We start from the raw sequence: 18270 nt of genomic DNA on the forward strand, positions 1-18270 counted from the left end.
CCAAACCAACAAATTTACGTGAAAAGATTAAAATTGAATCATGAAAATGTCCCCAAAGGGATGACTATCTTATAAAGGGATCAGGAGCTGTTAAAAAAACAAACAATATTACATAGATAAGAATAGGAATAACAATCCTATCCAGTCCAGTTGTGTTTAGTTGAGTGGGTGTTAGCTTCCATTGTCAACCTGCAATGGAGCTACATCAACATAGGCTGTTGGTTCACTGCGGGCAGGTTCTGTGCAGTAATAGGACTTCAGCATCCTCTGCCACTTACTGGTGATTGAGTTAGATCAAGCATGGATTTGCAGTTTATCCCAGTCAAAGGTTTTAGAAATGTTTCTGAAGGTGGGAATCTTCAGTGGGGCAAGGATTGAAGCAGTTGCCAAGCAGGTCTCCGTGAGGTTCGATACACCTCTTTCACAGTTCTGTACTTGTGATCAAAATCACCATTATAGGCAAACCAGGAAAATTCAGCCAGTGTGGTCATATGAACATATAGTTAGCTAAGCATCTTGTCCTAGTCCATAAAGGTGAACTTATATGCTAAGTTCTGTATCCTCTTCTCGGTGTTTGAATAGTTCCATTCTTTCAGGAAAGATTTATTTAACTGCAGGCCACTGGTTCAAGTTGTGAAAAAGCGTCCCACAACTTACAGTCAGGTTTGCAGCCAGGTTCTCAGTCACAGCTGGTTTGCTGGCTTTCTTCTTGAAGGATTATCTCGACCTATGGAGTTACAATATTCTGCTTCACTCAGGAGAGAGGTTCCGATGGCAGATAGGTGCTCCTGGTCGGGTCTTGGCCCACCCCTTGTCACTGTGGGTCAGGAGAATGCTAGCTTCCCTTGCCTTTGGAGCAGCTTCCAGTTCCAGAGATTCAGGATAAAGTTGGAGACATGTTATCACTGTCTTTCACAACGCATCAGAAACGCAGGATAAAAACAAAATTGATTTTAAGTCAAACTATGACTTTGAAATTCCGTTTTGAACAAACATGACTCTGAGCTGAGCTCAGCTTTTAGGTTGCACGTAGGGCAAACATTTTAGTTCTTCACATGTATATAGATCCACACACCAAGCAGTTATGCATTATTATGCAGTGCACACTTATATCTCACTTACAGAGTGATAATGATGGCAATTTAAAGGGACATACAACTTTACGTTTTCTTTTTAAATGTAAGTCTAGTCTATGTTGCTAATTGACTGTGCTTAAGGCCATGTTTCAGGTTTTGCTTTAAGTAGAGTCAACTTCTCTGTAGGCGTACTTTAGAAATTTGAATGTTATGCAGCTTGCACCATCTGTATATACATTCCACGCCAAAACGTTAAAATCCAAGATGTACTGAGTCCAAAATTCAAATAAATTCAGTGGAAACAAAGAGAAAAGATGAATTTCATAAAGGATGGGGTGGAACAGGAGAATTTCACCCATAGCACCAGAATTTCTGAAGCTGGTTCTACATACTGCGAAGATGTATTAAAAATAATCTAAATTTTTTCTTTTTCCATATAAAAATCAACTAAATGCTATGTGTTGGTCACCACGTTTTTAGTTCTTTCTTGACAGCCTTGCAAACTTTCTGTTCTCTTGTAGTGGATTTCAGTGTATAGTCATAAGCACTTGAATAGTCCAGCCCACGTGTTGGGACCCGGGAGCACTTCCTTAGATATATCTTCATAAGTGGATATTTGTCACCTTTCTTCAGGAAGGCCTGCAAAGACACTTAAGAGATAAAAAGACAATAGTGTAGCCTAACTAACCAGGCTACACTAGCCAGCAAACTTACATTTTGTACATTTTTGGAGTTTAATAAACAGAGAAAACTCCCCTTCACAAACCACTTTTTTTCATGGTAGAGATGAAATGGTTGGACATAGAAGCCCCATAGGATGCCATTATATGTCTGAAAATAGAAGCTGTGCCTTTAAGTGTCTCCAGAGACAACCAGTATCCCATGATGCACAGCCAGTGGCAGTTACTTCAGTTCTTTTTGAAGGCGAAGAGAAGTGAATGCCTATTCTAAGTGACAAATATGTCTGTTTATTCCATAAAGGAGGAGAGAGGGTTGCTTATGACTTATCACAGAAATACCCAGAGAACTGGTGTTACAGGTAAGAAACTATTCCTTCTCTTGTAGGGGATTTCCGTGTATAGTCATAAGCACTTGAATAGACTAGCAAGCCCATCCCATAAACACACACAAGGTGGAAGAAACAAAGAATTTACATGTCAGATTTAAGCAAACAGGTTCTGAAGGGAAGCCTGTCTGACCTGAATATCTGCCTTGGCATCAGAGTCCAGGCAGTAGTGTTTTGTGAATGTATGGACTGACTTCTAGGCAGCACCCTTACAAATCTCAGAAATGGGTATATTACGAAGCAATTGCAGCTTTTCCTCTGGTAGAGTGAGCCCTAGGCTTACTATCAAGAGTTTTGTGGGCTTTCTGGTAACAAAGTAGAATACATGAAACAATCCACCTGGAGATGGATTGCTTGGAAGTCGCTAGACCAGTAGGGAGAGAGCTATAGTTCACAAATAACTGATCTGATCTCCTTATATCTTTAGTTTTGTTCAAATAAAACTTCAAAACCCTTCTAACACCTAGGGAATTAAGTGATCTCTCTGTAGGAGAAGAAGGCTGCTGAAGAAATGTAGGAAGAGAAATAGTTTGATTCACATGGAAATCCGAAATTACTTTAGGAAGGAATTTTGGAGGTGTCCTCATGACCTCTTCAGATGAATGGAAAACCGTGTATGGTTCTATGCAACACAGTGCCTGGATTTAGCTTACCCTGCGGGAAGACGTGTTAGCCATCAGGAAAGCTGTCTTCTAAGACAGATGCTGAAGAGCAGCCTTATGAATGGGTTCAAAGGGCTTTTGCATCAGTCGAGAAAGAACTACATTAAGCACCCAAGGAGCAGAAGCACGTCAGATGGCAGTAAAAACTTTCTTCAAACCTTCCAAGAAATCTCTAATGACAGGGATTTAAAAAAAGGAAGTTTGTGAAGGGCATTTTCTGTAAGCAGTCAGAGCTTCTAGGTGAACCTTAATGGAAGCAAATTGAAGGCCGGATTGTGCGAGATGAAGCAAGTATGGAAGGATGATATCTTCCTGACAAGAAGTAGGAACTTCATTCTTCGATAAACACCAGATACAGAATCTCTTCCACTTATACACATAAGCGGAGTGTGTGGATGGCCTTTTAGCTTTCTTAAGGATGTCCATGCAGTCCTGAGGTAAGTTCAAGTGTCCATACTGCACTAACTCAGGAGCCAAGCTGCTAAATTCAATGATGAAAAATTGGGGTGCACCATCTGCCCTCCGAATTTCGTTATTAGGTCTGATTTGCATGGCAGACTGAGATGTGGAAGGATAGACCAGTGAAGAATGTCTGTGAACCACCACTGACGTGGCCACTCCAGGACTATGAGGTGCTCTTGTCACGCGGCCGGGACTATTCAAGTGCTTATGACTTATCACAGAAATACCCCTACAAGAGAACTAGAGTTACAGGTAAGAAACTATTCCTTACTCTTTATCACCTGCTTGAATGTCACTGCAGGGAAACCACAGAGACATTCTGTGTAATACTGGTGTGCCTGCAGAATAGAACTCTGCCAGAGCAATCAGCAATTGTCAATACAGGATTTAAAATGGACCTTTTATTTTCCCAAGCAAAACAATGAAGTATCTTTTCACTTCTGCCCAATATCCTAATTAGGCTTTTAGGCATATATGCCTTTGCTTGGCACAGAGACATGGATAAACCTGGCCACGTATCACCCCTTATATTTAGAGCTAAATTATCACATTATAAGAGCACAGTAAGCCATCACAGAATTGCCTTTTATTTTTTCTTTATTCAAATCCACAGTGTAAAGTAACAAATATATTTGGCACTTTTTATACAGGGGCTCCTGTTATAGATTTTTCAGATTTATATTTTGGCCTTTGGTTTAATAGAGAAAACAATTAGAAGGGTAGCAGCGACATTCTTGTTCTGTGCCCCAGAAAATTAATGATCTTTTCAAAATTTTGATTCATTTCTTCTTTTGTTGCAGCCGCAAACCACTCGCAGTGGTAATCCACTCACAAACAGGAAGAGGTCCCTTAGGGACCCCTTCCTCTTTGTGACTGGCATTGAAAATATTTTTTAAGAGCAGGCAGTTTCATTTTTCTTTTTTAAATGCATCCCGTTTTCCTTTAAGGAAAACGGGCTGCATTTTTTTTTTAAAACTGCTTTTTAAAAAAAATAAGTCACAGACATGGTGGTCTGCTGACCCCAAAAGGCCTCCATCCATGGGAGTGCTAGCCATTCCCAATGCGATCGCAAATTACACCTGCCTCATGAATATTAATGAGGCAGGCATTTTGCCACCTCATTAGGAATCGCAAACAGTATCTGAGACAATGTTGTAAATTCCAATTTGCGAGTCGCAAAACTCAGCAATGCAGCTGGGGTTGGAAGACAGCTTCAGTGTGCATGGCGCTTTAGACCGGCCAAACCGTCATGCACATTGAATCACAGTGCTCACCACACTCCCTCCGTGACTACCCCCTGCCCCATCCCGATGGACCCACCCCCAAGACTCGCCTGGGAGAGAAAAATACAATATAATAACCCTAGTTTATTATCATTTTAGGTTTCAATTTATGCTGCTGCTGGCGGGGGGAGGGGGCGACACTCCTCGGCCATAATGGAGGAGCCGCTGCTGAAAAATAGTAAATGGGACATGATGGAATATAACATTAGGTATAAAAAACTCATGCAGAAGATACTGGATTAAATCTAGAATTATGCAGAAAACGCTGCAGCCGCTGAATCGCACAAGTATGGAGCACTTAGTAGTTTAAGGGGTTAAAAAAAGTGAGTGGGACTGAGATGAGAAAACTGGATTGGAGAAATAGGGAGACTTCACAAAGCAGAAAACAGAACTAAAATAAAACTGTAATGAGGGATAGGAAATTAGAGAGCAGCAGAGAGATACAAAATTGGAGATACAAAGAGTCCAGAGAGAGAGAGGTGCTTTGTCTCACTCTTATGGGAATGGGTGTAGTTTTTGGGCTCAGTTGTCACACGGAACCCTACCAACCCTTGGCTTTTCTGAAAACTCGATAAACGGCTAAATTCATAGTGGCATGTCTTGCATGGATCTCTGCACATTCCCTTATCCTGAATGCTCTATGAACATCAACACTATACCTAAAACACCCAAAATCCTCTCATTGTCATCATAACTTTATTTCGATCTCAAAGGATCATAAAAGTATAGATGAAACATAATAAAAATATCAATCCATTGTACATAAAAGCCATATGAATCAAGGGCATCAAAGATTAAAACAATATGCACTTAGGTCAGAATCATTTCATATAAAGCATCGGGCTGATCTCCAATTCAACTTTAGAAGCAGACCTTTAAGGATTTATAAAGACTTCACATAGAATCGCATTGAATCAACATATTATGCATAGAAACCCTACAACCATCCATCAGAAATTAGAGTAATGCACTGTGCAATCAAATTTAATACAGGTCCCTAGCTGTGCTATGCAAAGCCTGTGCAAATATTGGAATAAAGTGCAGATTCCTCCTATAGGCCAAATAATGCCCAAATGATTAGGCCTTATACACCCTAATAGCATGTGCCAATTAGCCATGGACACTAAGCCGTAAAGTGCAAATTTTTCATCTAGGCTCCTCAGCAAACCCCTAACATGCCAATTTTTATAGGTCGCTCTAAAACAGCATTCGCATGCAACTACAAAATGGATCGGATGACTGGAGCATCACTCGTTTCCGCTGATAGAGCTAATGCTGTGCTGGTTGTGCAATCAGTGCCAGTGGAGGTAGAACACAACTATTTAAATCATTTAAAACAGTCATTAAAATTAAAACATAAAATCAAGAGTAAATACTGAAAGTTAAAAGTGTAGGAGACTGTATACAACAAGGGTTGGGGCGGCCACTATCAGCTCCTCGCGTTATGAGTCTAGAAGTTAGCTGGTGGATTTAGCTTTGTTCGACACCTCTAAAAGAGGCAGAGTAAGAGGAGTGGAAAATGTGGCATAGTATTCAACGAGAAGACCATCTGCACCTGGTGTCTTGTTACGGGCTATCTGGGCTATAGCTGCTCCAATCTCTTCCAGGCTAATGGGTTCCTCCAACTTGGCCCTCTGGAGCAGGGGTTACTGAGCCAGAGGAAGGCCTTTCAGAAAGCCATCCTTCTGCCCTGGGATCGGGGGCTTTGACCACGCCGTACAGTGTGCAATAATCTCGAAATGCATCATTAATTTGGGCCTTCGTGGAAGCCATGGTGCCATTGTCACATCTGATGGCTCCAATTGGGGTGTGCTGTTTGTCTTCCCTCGCTAGCCACTCCAGCAGCATACTGGAGTGATCCCCCTTCACAGAGATGCTGTTTAACTTTGGCATAGGATACTCGCTGGTGCTGCACCTCTGTTGTGAAGTTTGGGTGTGCAATTATTGTGTCTGAAAACACTGAAGTGGCAGGTCCCAGTCTCTGAAATTAAGGAGCTGGGCAATAATGGAGCAGGTGGAGCGCCCAGGAAAGGGGAGGGCTGCTAGGTATTCGGTGCACCCTTCCCAACGAAAAGAACGTAGGTACCTTGTCGGATAACACTGTGTCCATCAATCATTGTTCTACAAAGAGCTCCATGCTGGGGCCTTCCAATCATTCAGGAAATCCAAGGAGGCGAATGGTATTGTGCCTGGAGCGCCCCTCAGCGTTGTCCACTCTGTGACATAGGGAACCCACTTCCTTGCTCAGGGACTTCAGTTGGTCCTGCAGCTCCTGCACTGTGGGTCTCAGGGTAATCAGGGAGGATTCGGTTTCAACTGCCTGGTCGAACAGTTTGCAATGGTTGGCCTGGAGCAAGTTGACATCCAGGGAAACACTCTCAATGTTTTAGTGTCCAGAATCGCTTGCAGGACCTTCTCAAACTGGCGTGAGTGTGTCTGCAGTGTGGCTGCCAGTTGTTTCAGAGCATCAGAGATGCAGTCTATAGGTGCAAGAGAAGGTGTCAGATCTATGACGTCTTGCGACACAGGTTTGGGGGTCTTTGACTTCACTATCATGATATGCTGCACTGGAATATACCTCGTTATCACTTAGTCTTTTTCCCCGCAGGGAATTACAACGCGGTTGTTACAACGACCGCATTGTAATTCCGCATACCATTACCCTGCAAGTCGTAACAATGACTTGCGGAGGGTGGGCGCTGTAGGTTGGAATAGTATAATTTACTATTCCAACTCCAGTCTGTGCGGACAGTGGGGAAGGTGTTGGATTTTAAACCCAAAAACTTCTCCCTCCTTCGCAAGTCGTTTTTACAACTGGCGGAGTAATGGAACACTACTAGCCCAGGGTGTTTCTGAAAACTAGGGGGAAGGGCATGTTATCTCTATGACAAATCTGAAACTTTCTCTCACAAATTTGTGAGTACATTTTGGGGTTTCACCCAAAAATTGACATTTGCAGGCTATTTTGGGTAAGAAAACCCATAGGAATCCATACAGACCATGGAACCTTGGACGCCCACACATGTCAAGGTCTCAAAAATATCTCTCGTTGGTAAGCTTTCTTGGATGCTGGGCAGAATTCAATGGAGATAGCGCATCTACCCACATCCTAAGAATCTATTTACATTCAAAGCAAAATTGTGTTTTTTTGTGTTATGTCATGTCCTGGATGAAAGGCCATACACTCAAGTGGGGTTTTTATCAACAGAATTGTGTGAATGCTGGATGATTGGAAGTTTGTCATACCCACAGAATCTATTACTTTCCCTCACAGAAATATGAGGAAATTCTATGATTTCACCCAGTTTGATGTCTGCAAAAAAAAAAGAAATAGGAAGTATGGACCACCATTTAGAAAACTGGACAAAACTACAGTTTCATTTTTTCCCCCCTCATTTTGCCTGTCTCTGAAATCTGGCATTATTAGCATATTAAACCTTTTGATGATGCCATTTAAAAAAAAATGCTAACTATTGCACTGCACCCTTTCACATTTTCTGTTTTAAAAAAATACTGCCATAATTTGACAATACACTCGGGTCAGTCGAAGGTGAAACACTTACTTTGGATACTTTTACCTTCCCCAACATGTGAAAAAGATGTTGCAAATTTGTCTTTCACATCTGCTGTATAAAAAAAAGTTAGGAAAGCTTAATTGTATACTGCCTCAAATGTCAAAATATGGTTTCTACAGTGGAGGTGGATAACCGTGAACACTTAAAGGGATTATTTTAAGGTATTTTTTGTAAATCCACACTGTATATCGCACATCCCACTTCTGCAGGTATTGTGTTCAATGCCCATTTTAATTTTGACCTGTTGTCTTTTCCTCGCAGGCGTAGCCCTGGATACTTCCCACCAAGTGCCATTTTCGAGTGGAGGATGCAAAATCTGAAGTGGAATAATGTTTAAATTCAAATATTTAACTATCTCTTTGTGAACCCTCGAAATATTTGATATGGTCGTAAAAAAGTGTTGTGACAAGTAAAATCTCCAGGAGTCATGAATTCGGAAGAGAAATCAGTCACTTCTCCAACCCATAAACTATCTACTCCAACTCATAAAAATGGCTCTTCCTCGTCATCTTCTCAAAGAGATAGTAGGCAGGTACGTCGAACTCCATTTGGAAAACCATTAATGTTTTCATGTATGTTTATGCATATATTATCCACTTACAGGAATTGGGATTACAGTAATGTGTACATTAATTTACTTTGTGAATATTTAGTGGATCATAAAGCAATTTAATCCCCAATGTTGACATCTTGGCCATATGAGAATTTTTTTGCTGTACTTGCATTGTCGGTACTAGAAATATTATTAAATCTTTTTTATGTGGATTTTTTCTAAGAACCTTATCTATATGTAGTTTGATGGAGATGGAGATGTATCTGCTCAGTCAAGCACTGCAATGCAAACAAAGTTAGTACTTGTCATGGAGCTGGAGTGAGGTCATGTTGTGTTTTTGATGTCATATAACCAGAATGTGCATTTAAAGTTCCACATTTTTAATGCAAATTCTTAACTTTTATTAATGACAATTACACGAGAAGCCTGTGAACTTTCCTCTTCGTTGCCTAAAAAATAAGTTTCAAAATTAAACCCAATACCGCCTACTGTCTGTTGCTCTTTGTGGAAGTAACTCAAAAAATTAAAAGCAGAAAGTTGATGACAGAAATGGAACACTAAGCATTTTAATAGATATTGTGCAAATGGCAGTTTTAAAAGGTACATGTTTAGAGAAAATCCCCAATTGTTTAGGCAAATAGGAAGATACACTGTACATACATTTCAAGGGAAATATAGCAGATATGGGATTGGCTATCTACAGTAACTAGCAATGGGCCTACAAATTTGTTGGGTTAATCGGGTACCTCGCAAATACAGATAGACCCCAGCATCTGCTAGCAATGAGCAATTTTGCCATTATGTCAGGAGTGCATACCTTGGGGAATACTCCCAAGATTAAAACCTCCCTTTGCTGGTCTTAATTTGGGTATGTTTATTACCCTTCCAACAGGCTCTCGCATACAAGGTTTGAGGTAAAAGGTGAGAGATAGGGCACTATACTGTGCTTCAGGGAAACTGTAATAAAAAATAGGACTCCTCTTGGCAAGGTAGAAGCAGGTTACTGTTGCGTCAGGGAGAGTAGCTATCTTCACACAGGTAAACAGCTAGTCTGAAATGGCTGTTTACAGGCAGCCCCTTACATAGTTTACAAAACTATGCGTGTTAGAAAAGGTCAAATAATATGTTATTCAATAATTACATATTTGTAACAAAATATCACATCACCTGTGTCTTTGAACAACTGATCTTTTCCTCAACTCATTCTTTACTGTAATTCTAACAATGCTTAAAAACATGTATTTGTTCTTTTGTATGCATGTGTTTGCAAGTGTGTTGTATTGTTCTGCTCCCAAGATTTCTTATCAGATTGTGTACTCTATCTCTTGCTCCTATTCTTCAATCACATTTTCAATTTACTTAGAACACAGTATATGTGCCACATTAAGCAGAAAAATTCATAACACAAATACGGTCAGCATATTAAGTAATCGGTAAATCATAAAAGGAGCTGTCAGTGAAAGACAGCTTAGCCTAACCCCCCCTGCCCCCCTTGTCTAGAAGCAGAATAAATATACATTAGAAGATCTCTGGGCATTATCTGCTTATTGTGGCACGTATACTTCATTCTAGAGCACGTTAGTTAAAATAAATATTTTAAATTTGCTTGTGTCTCTGTCAGATCTTATTGTGGACAAGTGCAAGAGTGTTAGCGAAAGGGTGTGTCTTGCAACCGCGATTCCTGAGAGAGTTGGGAATGTTGTGTTCTGTGGTGTTAAACCAAAGAAAAAAACACAATTCCCATGACTTCAAAATGAAAATATCAATGCAGTAGTCGAATTAATAAGTTTGTTACTTCATAATAGAATATTTATTTATATTTATTCAAAAAGTTAAAAATGAAAGATACACATCTTTCTATATAAAACAAAAAACAATTCTTAAAAGACATATAAAAAACAATTCACATCAATACAACAAATTATAGCAATGCATATATATTGTAGGTCTAACATAGAAAAACTCTACCCCTCTTGTTTTCCTACTACTTCTCATGACCAGCATAAAAAGAAAGAGGAAAAGAGACAATATAGTAGTTTGACCTAACCCCTTGTCAAATACTTATACACATTCTGGAACAGTGAATACAAAAAACCTTACAATCAATATTACAATTTCTTCAACATTTGATCAGATAAGGTTGTTCCTTGAATTGTGTGAACCCAGCGTCAACGCGTTTCGATGGTATTTAATTTATGCTCCTATCTTTATCAAGACCAAAACAAAATTCTGTCTCTTATTCTTATATTTGTGTTGGTTTTTCTTGTTAATCCTGGTGATAATAATACTCTGGCACTTGAAAGTAATACTTCAAAGCGTTCTGAATTTAAACAATTGAGATAGTATCCTCCAACCGTGAATGCCTCTTATTCTCGCTGTTCTCCTAGCCTATTAGTCACAGGACAATGTGGTGGTCTGCATAGGTGTCAGTGGGGCCCGAATATTTCACTCTTGGGTAATCTGTTAAATAAAGTTTTAACAAAATCCAGTCCCTTGTGGTTCTTTTTCATGAGAGATACTTCCCTGTAGAAGTTTCCATATACGGTAAACCTTCGTCACAGTGTGAGTCAAATTTCATGCAATCCCGGGGTGTCCAATCACTTGTTCCTCTGTGAGTGAGTAGGAGGGCAAGTGAGAAACTATAGCTAGTCGGTCCCGGGCTTATGGGTACTAAGGTGGTAGAATGACTCACTCCCTATATAAGAAGGCTCCACAATTCTACACATAGTTTTGTATTTGTGCAGAATCCCTGCAGCAATGTACCTACATATATGTATTGCTTTGTATAAACGTGTATAATAATTATGTTTTTTTTTAAAATATAGATATTTTTTCAGTTCTGCTTAACAAATTTACCTATTACTTATAGTTACATTATTCTACGTTTTAATATGTATATAAGTGACTGCATAAGTAAGTAAATATTTTATCATAACTATTTATCTACAATTGTTTCACTCAAAGTACACTTTTTTTTAATTTAGAGTACAACAACACTTGAAAGCCGGAGTTTTTTTAAATGCATCCTTAATCTATATATATTACCTTCCTTATGCATATATATATATCGCCAGTAGGTATATATAGTTAGGATTTTTTCTCTATGGGACTTTTGAAAATTCTATGTCTAATAACTTTGGCGTTTGTGGACGGAATCGGCTGAAATTTTCAGGAAAATGGCACATTTTGTTTCTGAGCAGCCCCTGAACATTTGGGGGGTTTCGTCAAGGGGGGGCCGAGAAAAAAGGGGGGTCCCAAAACGCGTTTTTCCCATGTTAATTTCCATAGGGCGTTTGGCCTCACTTTTAGCTCGAACGGCTGAATGGATTTGCACGAAACTTGGCAAAATTGTAGGGACTGTTAGCCCGATGTGCCTTTGCTGGGTCTCAATATATGTGCTCCAGTAGATTTTGAGAAATTAACGTTTAAAAAAATGTATATATCTGTGACAGCGTCCCAGATAGCGCTCCAGATCGCGTACTTTTCGCGTCACGGAGCTTTGCGAAGCGATGCTGAATGGCTCTCCGGTGTCTGTCAACATTCTAAACAGTCCGGTGCGGCCGCCATCTTGTCTCTCGGTAGGATCGAGAGACAAGAAGAGGTGAAAAACGAAGGGGGAATTTAATGAAAGGGGGCAAGGTAGACCCCTCTCGACCCCCTAGGAATGATGTTGGGGTTATTAAAGGGTCCCGCGGGGAAAATTAAAAAAAAATTATTTTTCACGGTAGAAGCGCTTCCCGGATCGCGAACCGGGCCGCAAACTGGTAGCGAAACGGGAATTCGCCATTTTGTGTTTCGATTTAATTAAATTACAGGGTATAAGGGGGTACGGGAGACATATCCTGATCCCTTATGTTTTCTGAGGGTGGCTGAGGAGGCTCATATATGTAGATACATGTCTTCCAGCGGCTGTGCGTGAGCGTTTTATTTTTTTTGCTGCGTGACGTCTGTTAACGTTCGATTCGATGGAAATCAGGAAGTGTTGACCGCCATTTTGTCACTGCGATAAAATATTTTGTTATAAATTAATCCTTATTGATAAACATTGTCTGCGCCATCTTGCCTTTTTTCCAATGCCACAATTTTGTTGTGCACGGCAGCCATTTTAGATGCCTTGACCAGACCCACTCTCTGCACGCCGTCGATTCTCAGCACGGCTCCCCACCCTCGCAAGCATCTCCCACGCGCACTGGTCACCCCCGCTCTCTCTCTCATGCATGGGCCATAAACCTCCCCCCATCTGCGCTGCTCTTCCCTGAGAATCACACCCCGTGCCCGCCCGACACCTCCCTTTCACCCTATTCACTACCGCACCCTCTGACACTCCTCTTCCTCTGTGTCCGATTGTTCAGGCCGGTCCCAGGCTATCACCTAGCCCTGCGGATGTAGTTTATGGCCCCAGCTGTAGAGAATCCAGACATGCCAACCCTCCCGATTCAGGCGTGAGACTACCGATTTCAGTGCTAGTCTCCCGCCTCCCGATTCCTGCAAGCAAAAACCCAATTCCTCAGGGGTTTCAGCTGACAGGGCTTGGTATTGTGTTACGTGCTAATTCTTCCCGGAAATGTCAGAGGGCCGATGCAGGGGCTCTAGAAGGGGTGATAAACCATTTAAGCCTCATTAACAAGCGCATGGTCTTTTAAAGATGTGTGAAGTACTCGGGGCGGCGGTGTGTGTGCCCTGTTTCAGGAGCGGGCGGGGGGCGGGGGGGTGGGGGGGGGCACTGCCAGCAACTTGCCAGGCCAGGCAGTGTTCAACACTTGCATCACCCTTTCTCTGCCTGCTATTGCGCTCCATGCTTCGGAAAGGTAAGAAAAAGAACGTGCATTTGAGTTTGAAATGTCCGATCCTGCAGCAGCACACTTCCAAAGCCCACACATGACAATAACCCGATTCAAGGCCCCATTCTCCCGATTTTTAAAAAAAAAATCTCCCACTTTGCTCTTCTGAAATGTTGGCATGTATGAGAATCATCCCTCTTCAAAGGAGTTACAGTAGATGAAGGCCCCCACCCCATGAGATCCGTCACACCATACGGGTTCCTACTATCTGATAACCATCCTGTATTGTGCTTGGGGAGGGGATTCTCACTGTGAGGGTGTGTGGGACCGAGCCTGAAGCGGAAGATTCCAGGGATGCCTCTTTGTACATCAGTGTTTTTACAATTATGTGTCACATTAAAAATATACTCCAACAAAGTAGTAGGATTATAACACTTTAATAACTTATAAATATATAGAACGCAACAAAAACAGTAAATACATTTAAACATTTTTTTGAAAAAAGAAGCAACAATGGTCAGTAGCTGTGTTTTGTGCGAATAGTCCCAAGGCAGCACAACGTGCTGAGTTCTGGACGGCACCCAGGTGATGTTACCTGGGTGCCGCACTGGTTTTTGGTATCCTACAATGCAGCTCCGAAAAACGGCGTGGGGCGTCCCGGGGGGTGCGCGGGGAGGCCTCGTCAGTAGCGGTCTGTTGTGCGAATAGTCCCAAGGCAGCAGAACGCGCTGAGATGTGGATGGCACCCAGGTGATGTCCAGTAAGTTGTCGCACTGGTTTTGGCATCCTACAATGCTGCTCCGAAAAACGGCGTGGGGCGCCCCGGGGGGGGGGGGGGGGGCGGCGTGAACGGGCCTCCCCAGGTGGCGGCTCGTGTGCTGTAGTGGGGCGCCCCTTTACCGTTTCAGTTGCCATTCCGCCCGCTTTTGGTACACTGTGCCAAAATCCGCCATTCAGCTGAGTTGCGCCTACTCTTGCGGTTCAGTGATAGGCGGCTGCCACAGGACTCTCAAAATGGCGGCAGGCTCTTTCCTTTTTGGGCCTGGTCCACTAAAATGGCCCTGGGACACCTTGGAACTCGGACGCTTGTCTGCTAGGTCTTGGACCCCATTCTCGAAAGCGTCCCCTCAGCCGTGAAGAGTCTACAAAAGTCTTGGGGGCCCTCGACTCCTGCAGGCTTCCGGTGGGGAGCGGCTGCCATGATTGCTCGCGGAATGACCACGACAGAGCCACGAGATGGTGGTGCTTTCATGCTGACGCCAGCTTCAGTCTGAAACATCCAGAAACAAGGTGGGGCTTTCATCGTTTGGGAAAAAAAAATGTTCTAAACCAACGAAAAGTGTTATTTTTAGGTCATATGACCAAGCCTTCCATCATTAGGAAACCAAAAGTAAAATGAACCAATGAAAAGTTTTATAAACAAGTCACATGACCTGTTATGCGGCATAGGGCTATAAAAAGCGTAGAAAATCCGTTGGCACGTGAGGCGGCGTCAGTAGCGGACCGATGTGCGAATAGGCCGAAGGCAGCACAACGCGCCGAGATCTGGATGGCACTGAGGTGGTGTCCAGCAAGTTGCTGCACTGGTATGGCTATCCTACAATGCTGCGCCGAAAGTCGGCGTGGGGCGCCCCGTTGGCCTGTGAGGTCGCGTCAGTCAGTGGGGGCTGTGCGTCTCCCCCAAGATGGAGGCTCCTCGGCTGCAGTGGGGCGCCCCTTAGCGTTTCACTCGCCGTGCAACTGAGTTCCGTCCGCACTTGCGGGTACAGTAGGCCGAAGGCAGCACAGCGCGCCGAGATCTGGATGGCACCGAGGTGGTGTCCAGCAAGTTGCCGCACTGGTGTGGCCATCCTACAATGCTGCGCCGAAAGACGGCGTGTCCAGCTGAGTTGCGGTCACTCTTGCGGTACAGTGACTCGAACGCGTCGAGATCCGGATGGCACCGAGGTGGTGTCCAGCAAGTTGCCGCACTGGTGTGGCCATCCTACAATGCTGCGCCGAAAGTCGGCGTGAGGCGCCCCGTTGGCCTGTGAGGTCGCGTCAGTCAGTGGGGGCTGTTTGAGGATCTGACTGCATTGGTGATGCTGTGCGTCGCCCCCCAAGATGGCACCGAGGTGGTGTTTAGCAAGTTGCTGCTCTGGTGTGGCCATCCTACAATGCTGCGCCGAAAGTCGGCGTGGGGTGCCCCGTTGGCCTGTGAGGTGGTGTCAGTAGCGGACCGATGTGTGAATAGGCCGGAACCAGCACAAGGCGCCAAGATCCGGATGGCACCGAGGTGGTGTCATAGTTGAGAGTTCTGAGCAGTGCTTGTAACACTGTCTGAAGCTTATTTGCACCTGCTGCAGCTTCACTATCGCCCTGGTGTGGCCAAGGATCGCCCATGACATAGGCGGCCGGCTCCAGGGGTCCGGCGGAACTTTTTTCCTTTTCCTTTCTGCATCTTGTCCCACAATCCGTTTGACCTGAAGACACGACCAGGTCCCTGAATGTGTGCAGGGGGACATTATTGATTGAATCAAAATGGCGGCTTCACACAAAGCTGAGTCAAGCGTTGCTGTTGATGCTATACAGACAAAAATTGGTTTTCAGTTTGTACATTCTTCAGGATTTTTTTTTCCATCCAAGGCTGGTTGAGAGTTTGTAGAACAATGGCTTCAGATTTTCAACATACTACTCTTCAACATTCTTCCTAAATGTAACAATGTGAGACTCACTAGGAGAACGGCCGTTTATCTTTCCTTTCAAAATGCTGCCAACAATATTTTCTGAATGGAAGACACCATCTTGTAGCATAAAGGGCCGAAAGGGGTTCTGGTCTGGCCGATGGTTGGTGGAGACATTTTGACTATATCCTGGACCTGCCCGGCCTCGCCCAAAATGGCGCCGGTATAAATGGGACTCGTAACTCCTTGTTGTGTACTGGTTTTGATGCTCATGGCGGGCGGGAATTGATTGAATATTTCGACATCCCTATTGATATTAAGTTCTGATGTGTTATTGATTACTGTACTATTGAAAGTTCGAATTAACGTCACCCATGGTACTTGCCCGCAAATGTATATCTAGATAATTTTATTGAAAGTGGCCGTGTCGTATTTTAATTACAAAATGTACGTCCACCGATTCCGCAACTGTTAGACACCTTAGTTCTTGCAACCTAATGGCCCGCTCGTTACGTTCCTCTACAATGTAAATGTCTCCTCATCATATACGATTTCAGTTTGCTACGTGGCCGGCCCACGTGGTTATAGGCCCGTATTTGTATACTGACATTTTCACAATAAAGGTTTTTAAAACAAAACATGGTAGTAGTATTTACATTGGTAAAGTTTTTAATTTTAGTCACTGTTTTCGAATCAGTAAAAGGCAAGTGAAATAAAGCAGTCCAATTACATGACGGATAAAAGGTATAATACGCAGGAACGCAGTAAAGATAAATGGTCAAGGGCAGTTGTGTTTTCCACTCCTGCAACATAAAGTGATCGATAAGAATCTGATAATCAGGCGTATCGGCGACTAAGACAGCAGGCCGAGTCTCTTTTACTCAACGGCTCCGTCATGGGACGAAGAAACGCCCTTTTTCTCGAAAAAGGAATATATTTTACTTGCAGGACAGTTGTAAATTTTCCGGGAAAGTACATTAGCCTGGAACATTATAACATATATGTTTAAGAAAAAATAATGTTCGAAACCAATAAAAAGCGTAATTTTTAGGTCATATGACCAAGCTTTTCATCATTAAAATAACAAAAGTAAAATGAACCAATGAAAAGTTTTATTAACAAGTCACATGACCTGTTATGCTTACGTTACGCGCTGCGCGCCGCGCCCCGGATCGCTTCCGGGAAGCTGCGCTTCGCGCACCGGAGCACTTCCGGGTGCGCCAACGCGGCGTGTCATATAACGCATTACGCGACAACGTAGGTCCAGAATATAGTCAAAATGTCTCCACCAACCAGCGTTCGGAACACAACCCCTTTCAGCAGTCTAAAAAGTTCTGTTAAATGACAACAGAAGGGACAGGCAACAAGAACCATCAGTCAAAGAGGGGAGGGCAAGTTCTTCTCTACCGGGTCATGTTGGGGCGCTACCGGAACTGATCGAATTGGTAGTCTACAGTGTTTCTGGATGTTTCAGACTGAAGCTGGCGTCAGCATGAGAGCACCACCATCTCGTAGCTCAGTCGTGGCCATTCCACGAGCAATCATGGCAGCCGCTCCCCACCAGAAGCCTGCGGGAGTCGGGGGCCCCCAAGACTTTTGTAGAATCTTCAAGGCTGAGGGGACGCTTTCGAGAATGGGACCCAAGCCCTATCAGGAAAGCGTCCGAGTTCCAAGGTGTCCCAGGGCCATTTTAGTGGACCACGCCCAAATCTGAAGAGCCGGCCGCCATTTTGAGAGTCCTGTGGCAGCCGCCTATCGTTGCATCGCAAGAGCGGGAGCAACTCAACTACATGGTGAGCGAGATGCTGTAGTCGCAAGAGCGGGCGGTAAACAGCTGAATGGCGGAAGAGGCACAGTGTATCAAAAGCGGGCGGAATGGCAACTGAAACGGTAAAGGGGCGCCCCACTACAGCGTGTCTTCAGGTCAGACGGATTGTGGGACAAGGTCCAGAATGGAAGAGTCATCAAAAGGCAAAAAGTTCCGCCGGACCCCGGGAGCCGGCCGCCTATGTCGGGGGCGATCTCAGGCCACACCAGGGCAACACGACTTGGGGAGGAGGCAGGAGCTAAGTGCCATCTCACCGCCCCTCGGGGGCCTCCGTCAAGCGGTTCAGGGAGGCACCGCATCACATTGTTTAACAATGCAGTC

At 43.6% G+C, this 18270-nt stretch overlaps 1 protein-coding gene across 1 annotated transcript in view; it reads left to right on the top strand.

The window, feature by feature from the left end:
• OSBPL6 (oxysterol binding protein like 6) overlaps positions 1-18270 on the top strand; it is a 699671-nt gene that overhangs the window by 172894 nt on the left and 508507 nt on the right. Inside the window, exon 2 of the mRNA XM_086956201.1 lies at positions 8386-8656. Coding sequence (XP_086812327.1) covers positions 8552-8656 — 105 coding nt within the window. The 5' untranslated portion in view covers positions 8386-8551. The remainder of the gene's footprint in view (positions 1-8385; positions 8657-18270) is intronic.

This window comes from Lissotriton vulgaris, chromosome 2_1 (assembly GCF_964263255.1).
Source record: "Lissotriton vulgaris chromosome 2_1, aLisVul1.2, whole genome shotgun sequence".
Lineage (NCBI taxonomy): Eukaryota > Metazoa > Chordata > Amphibia > Caudata > Salamandridae > Lissotriton > Lissotriton vulgaris.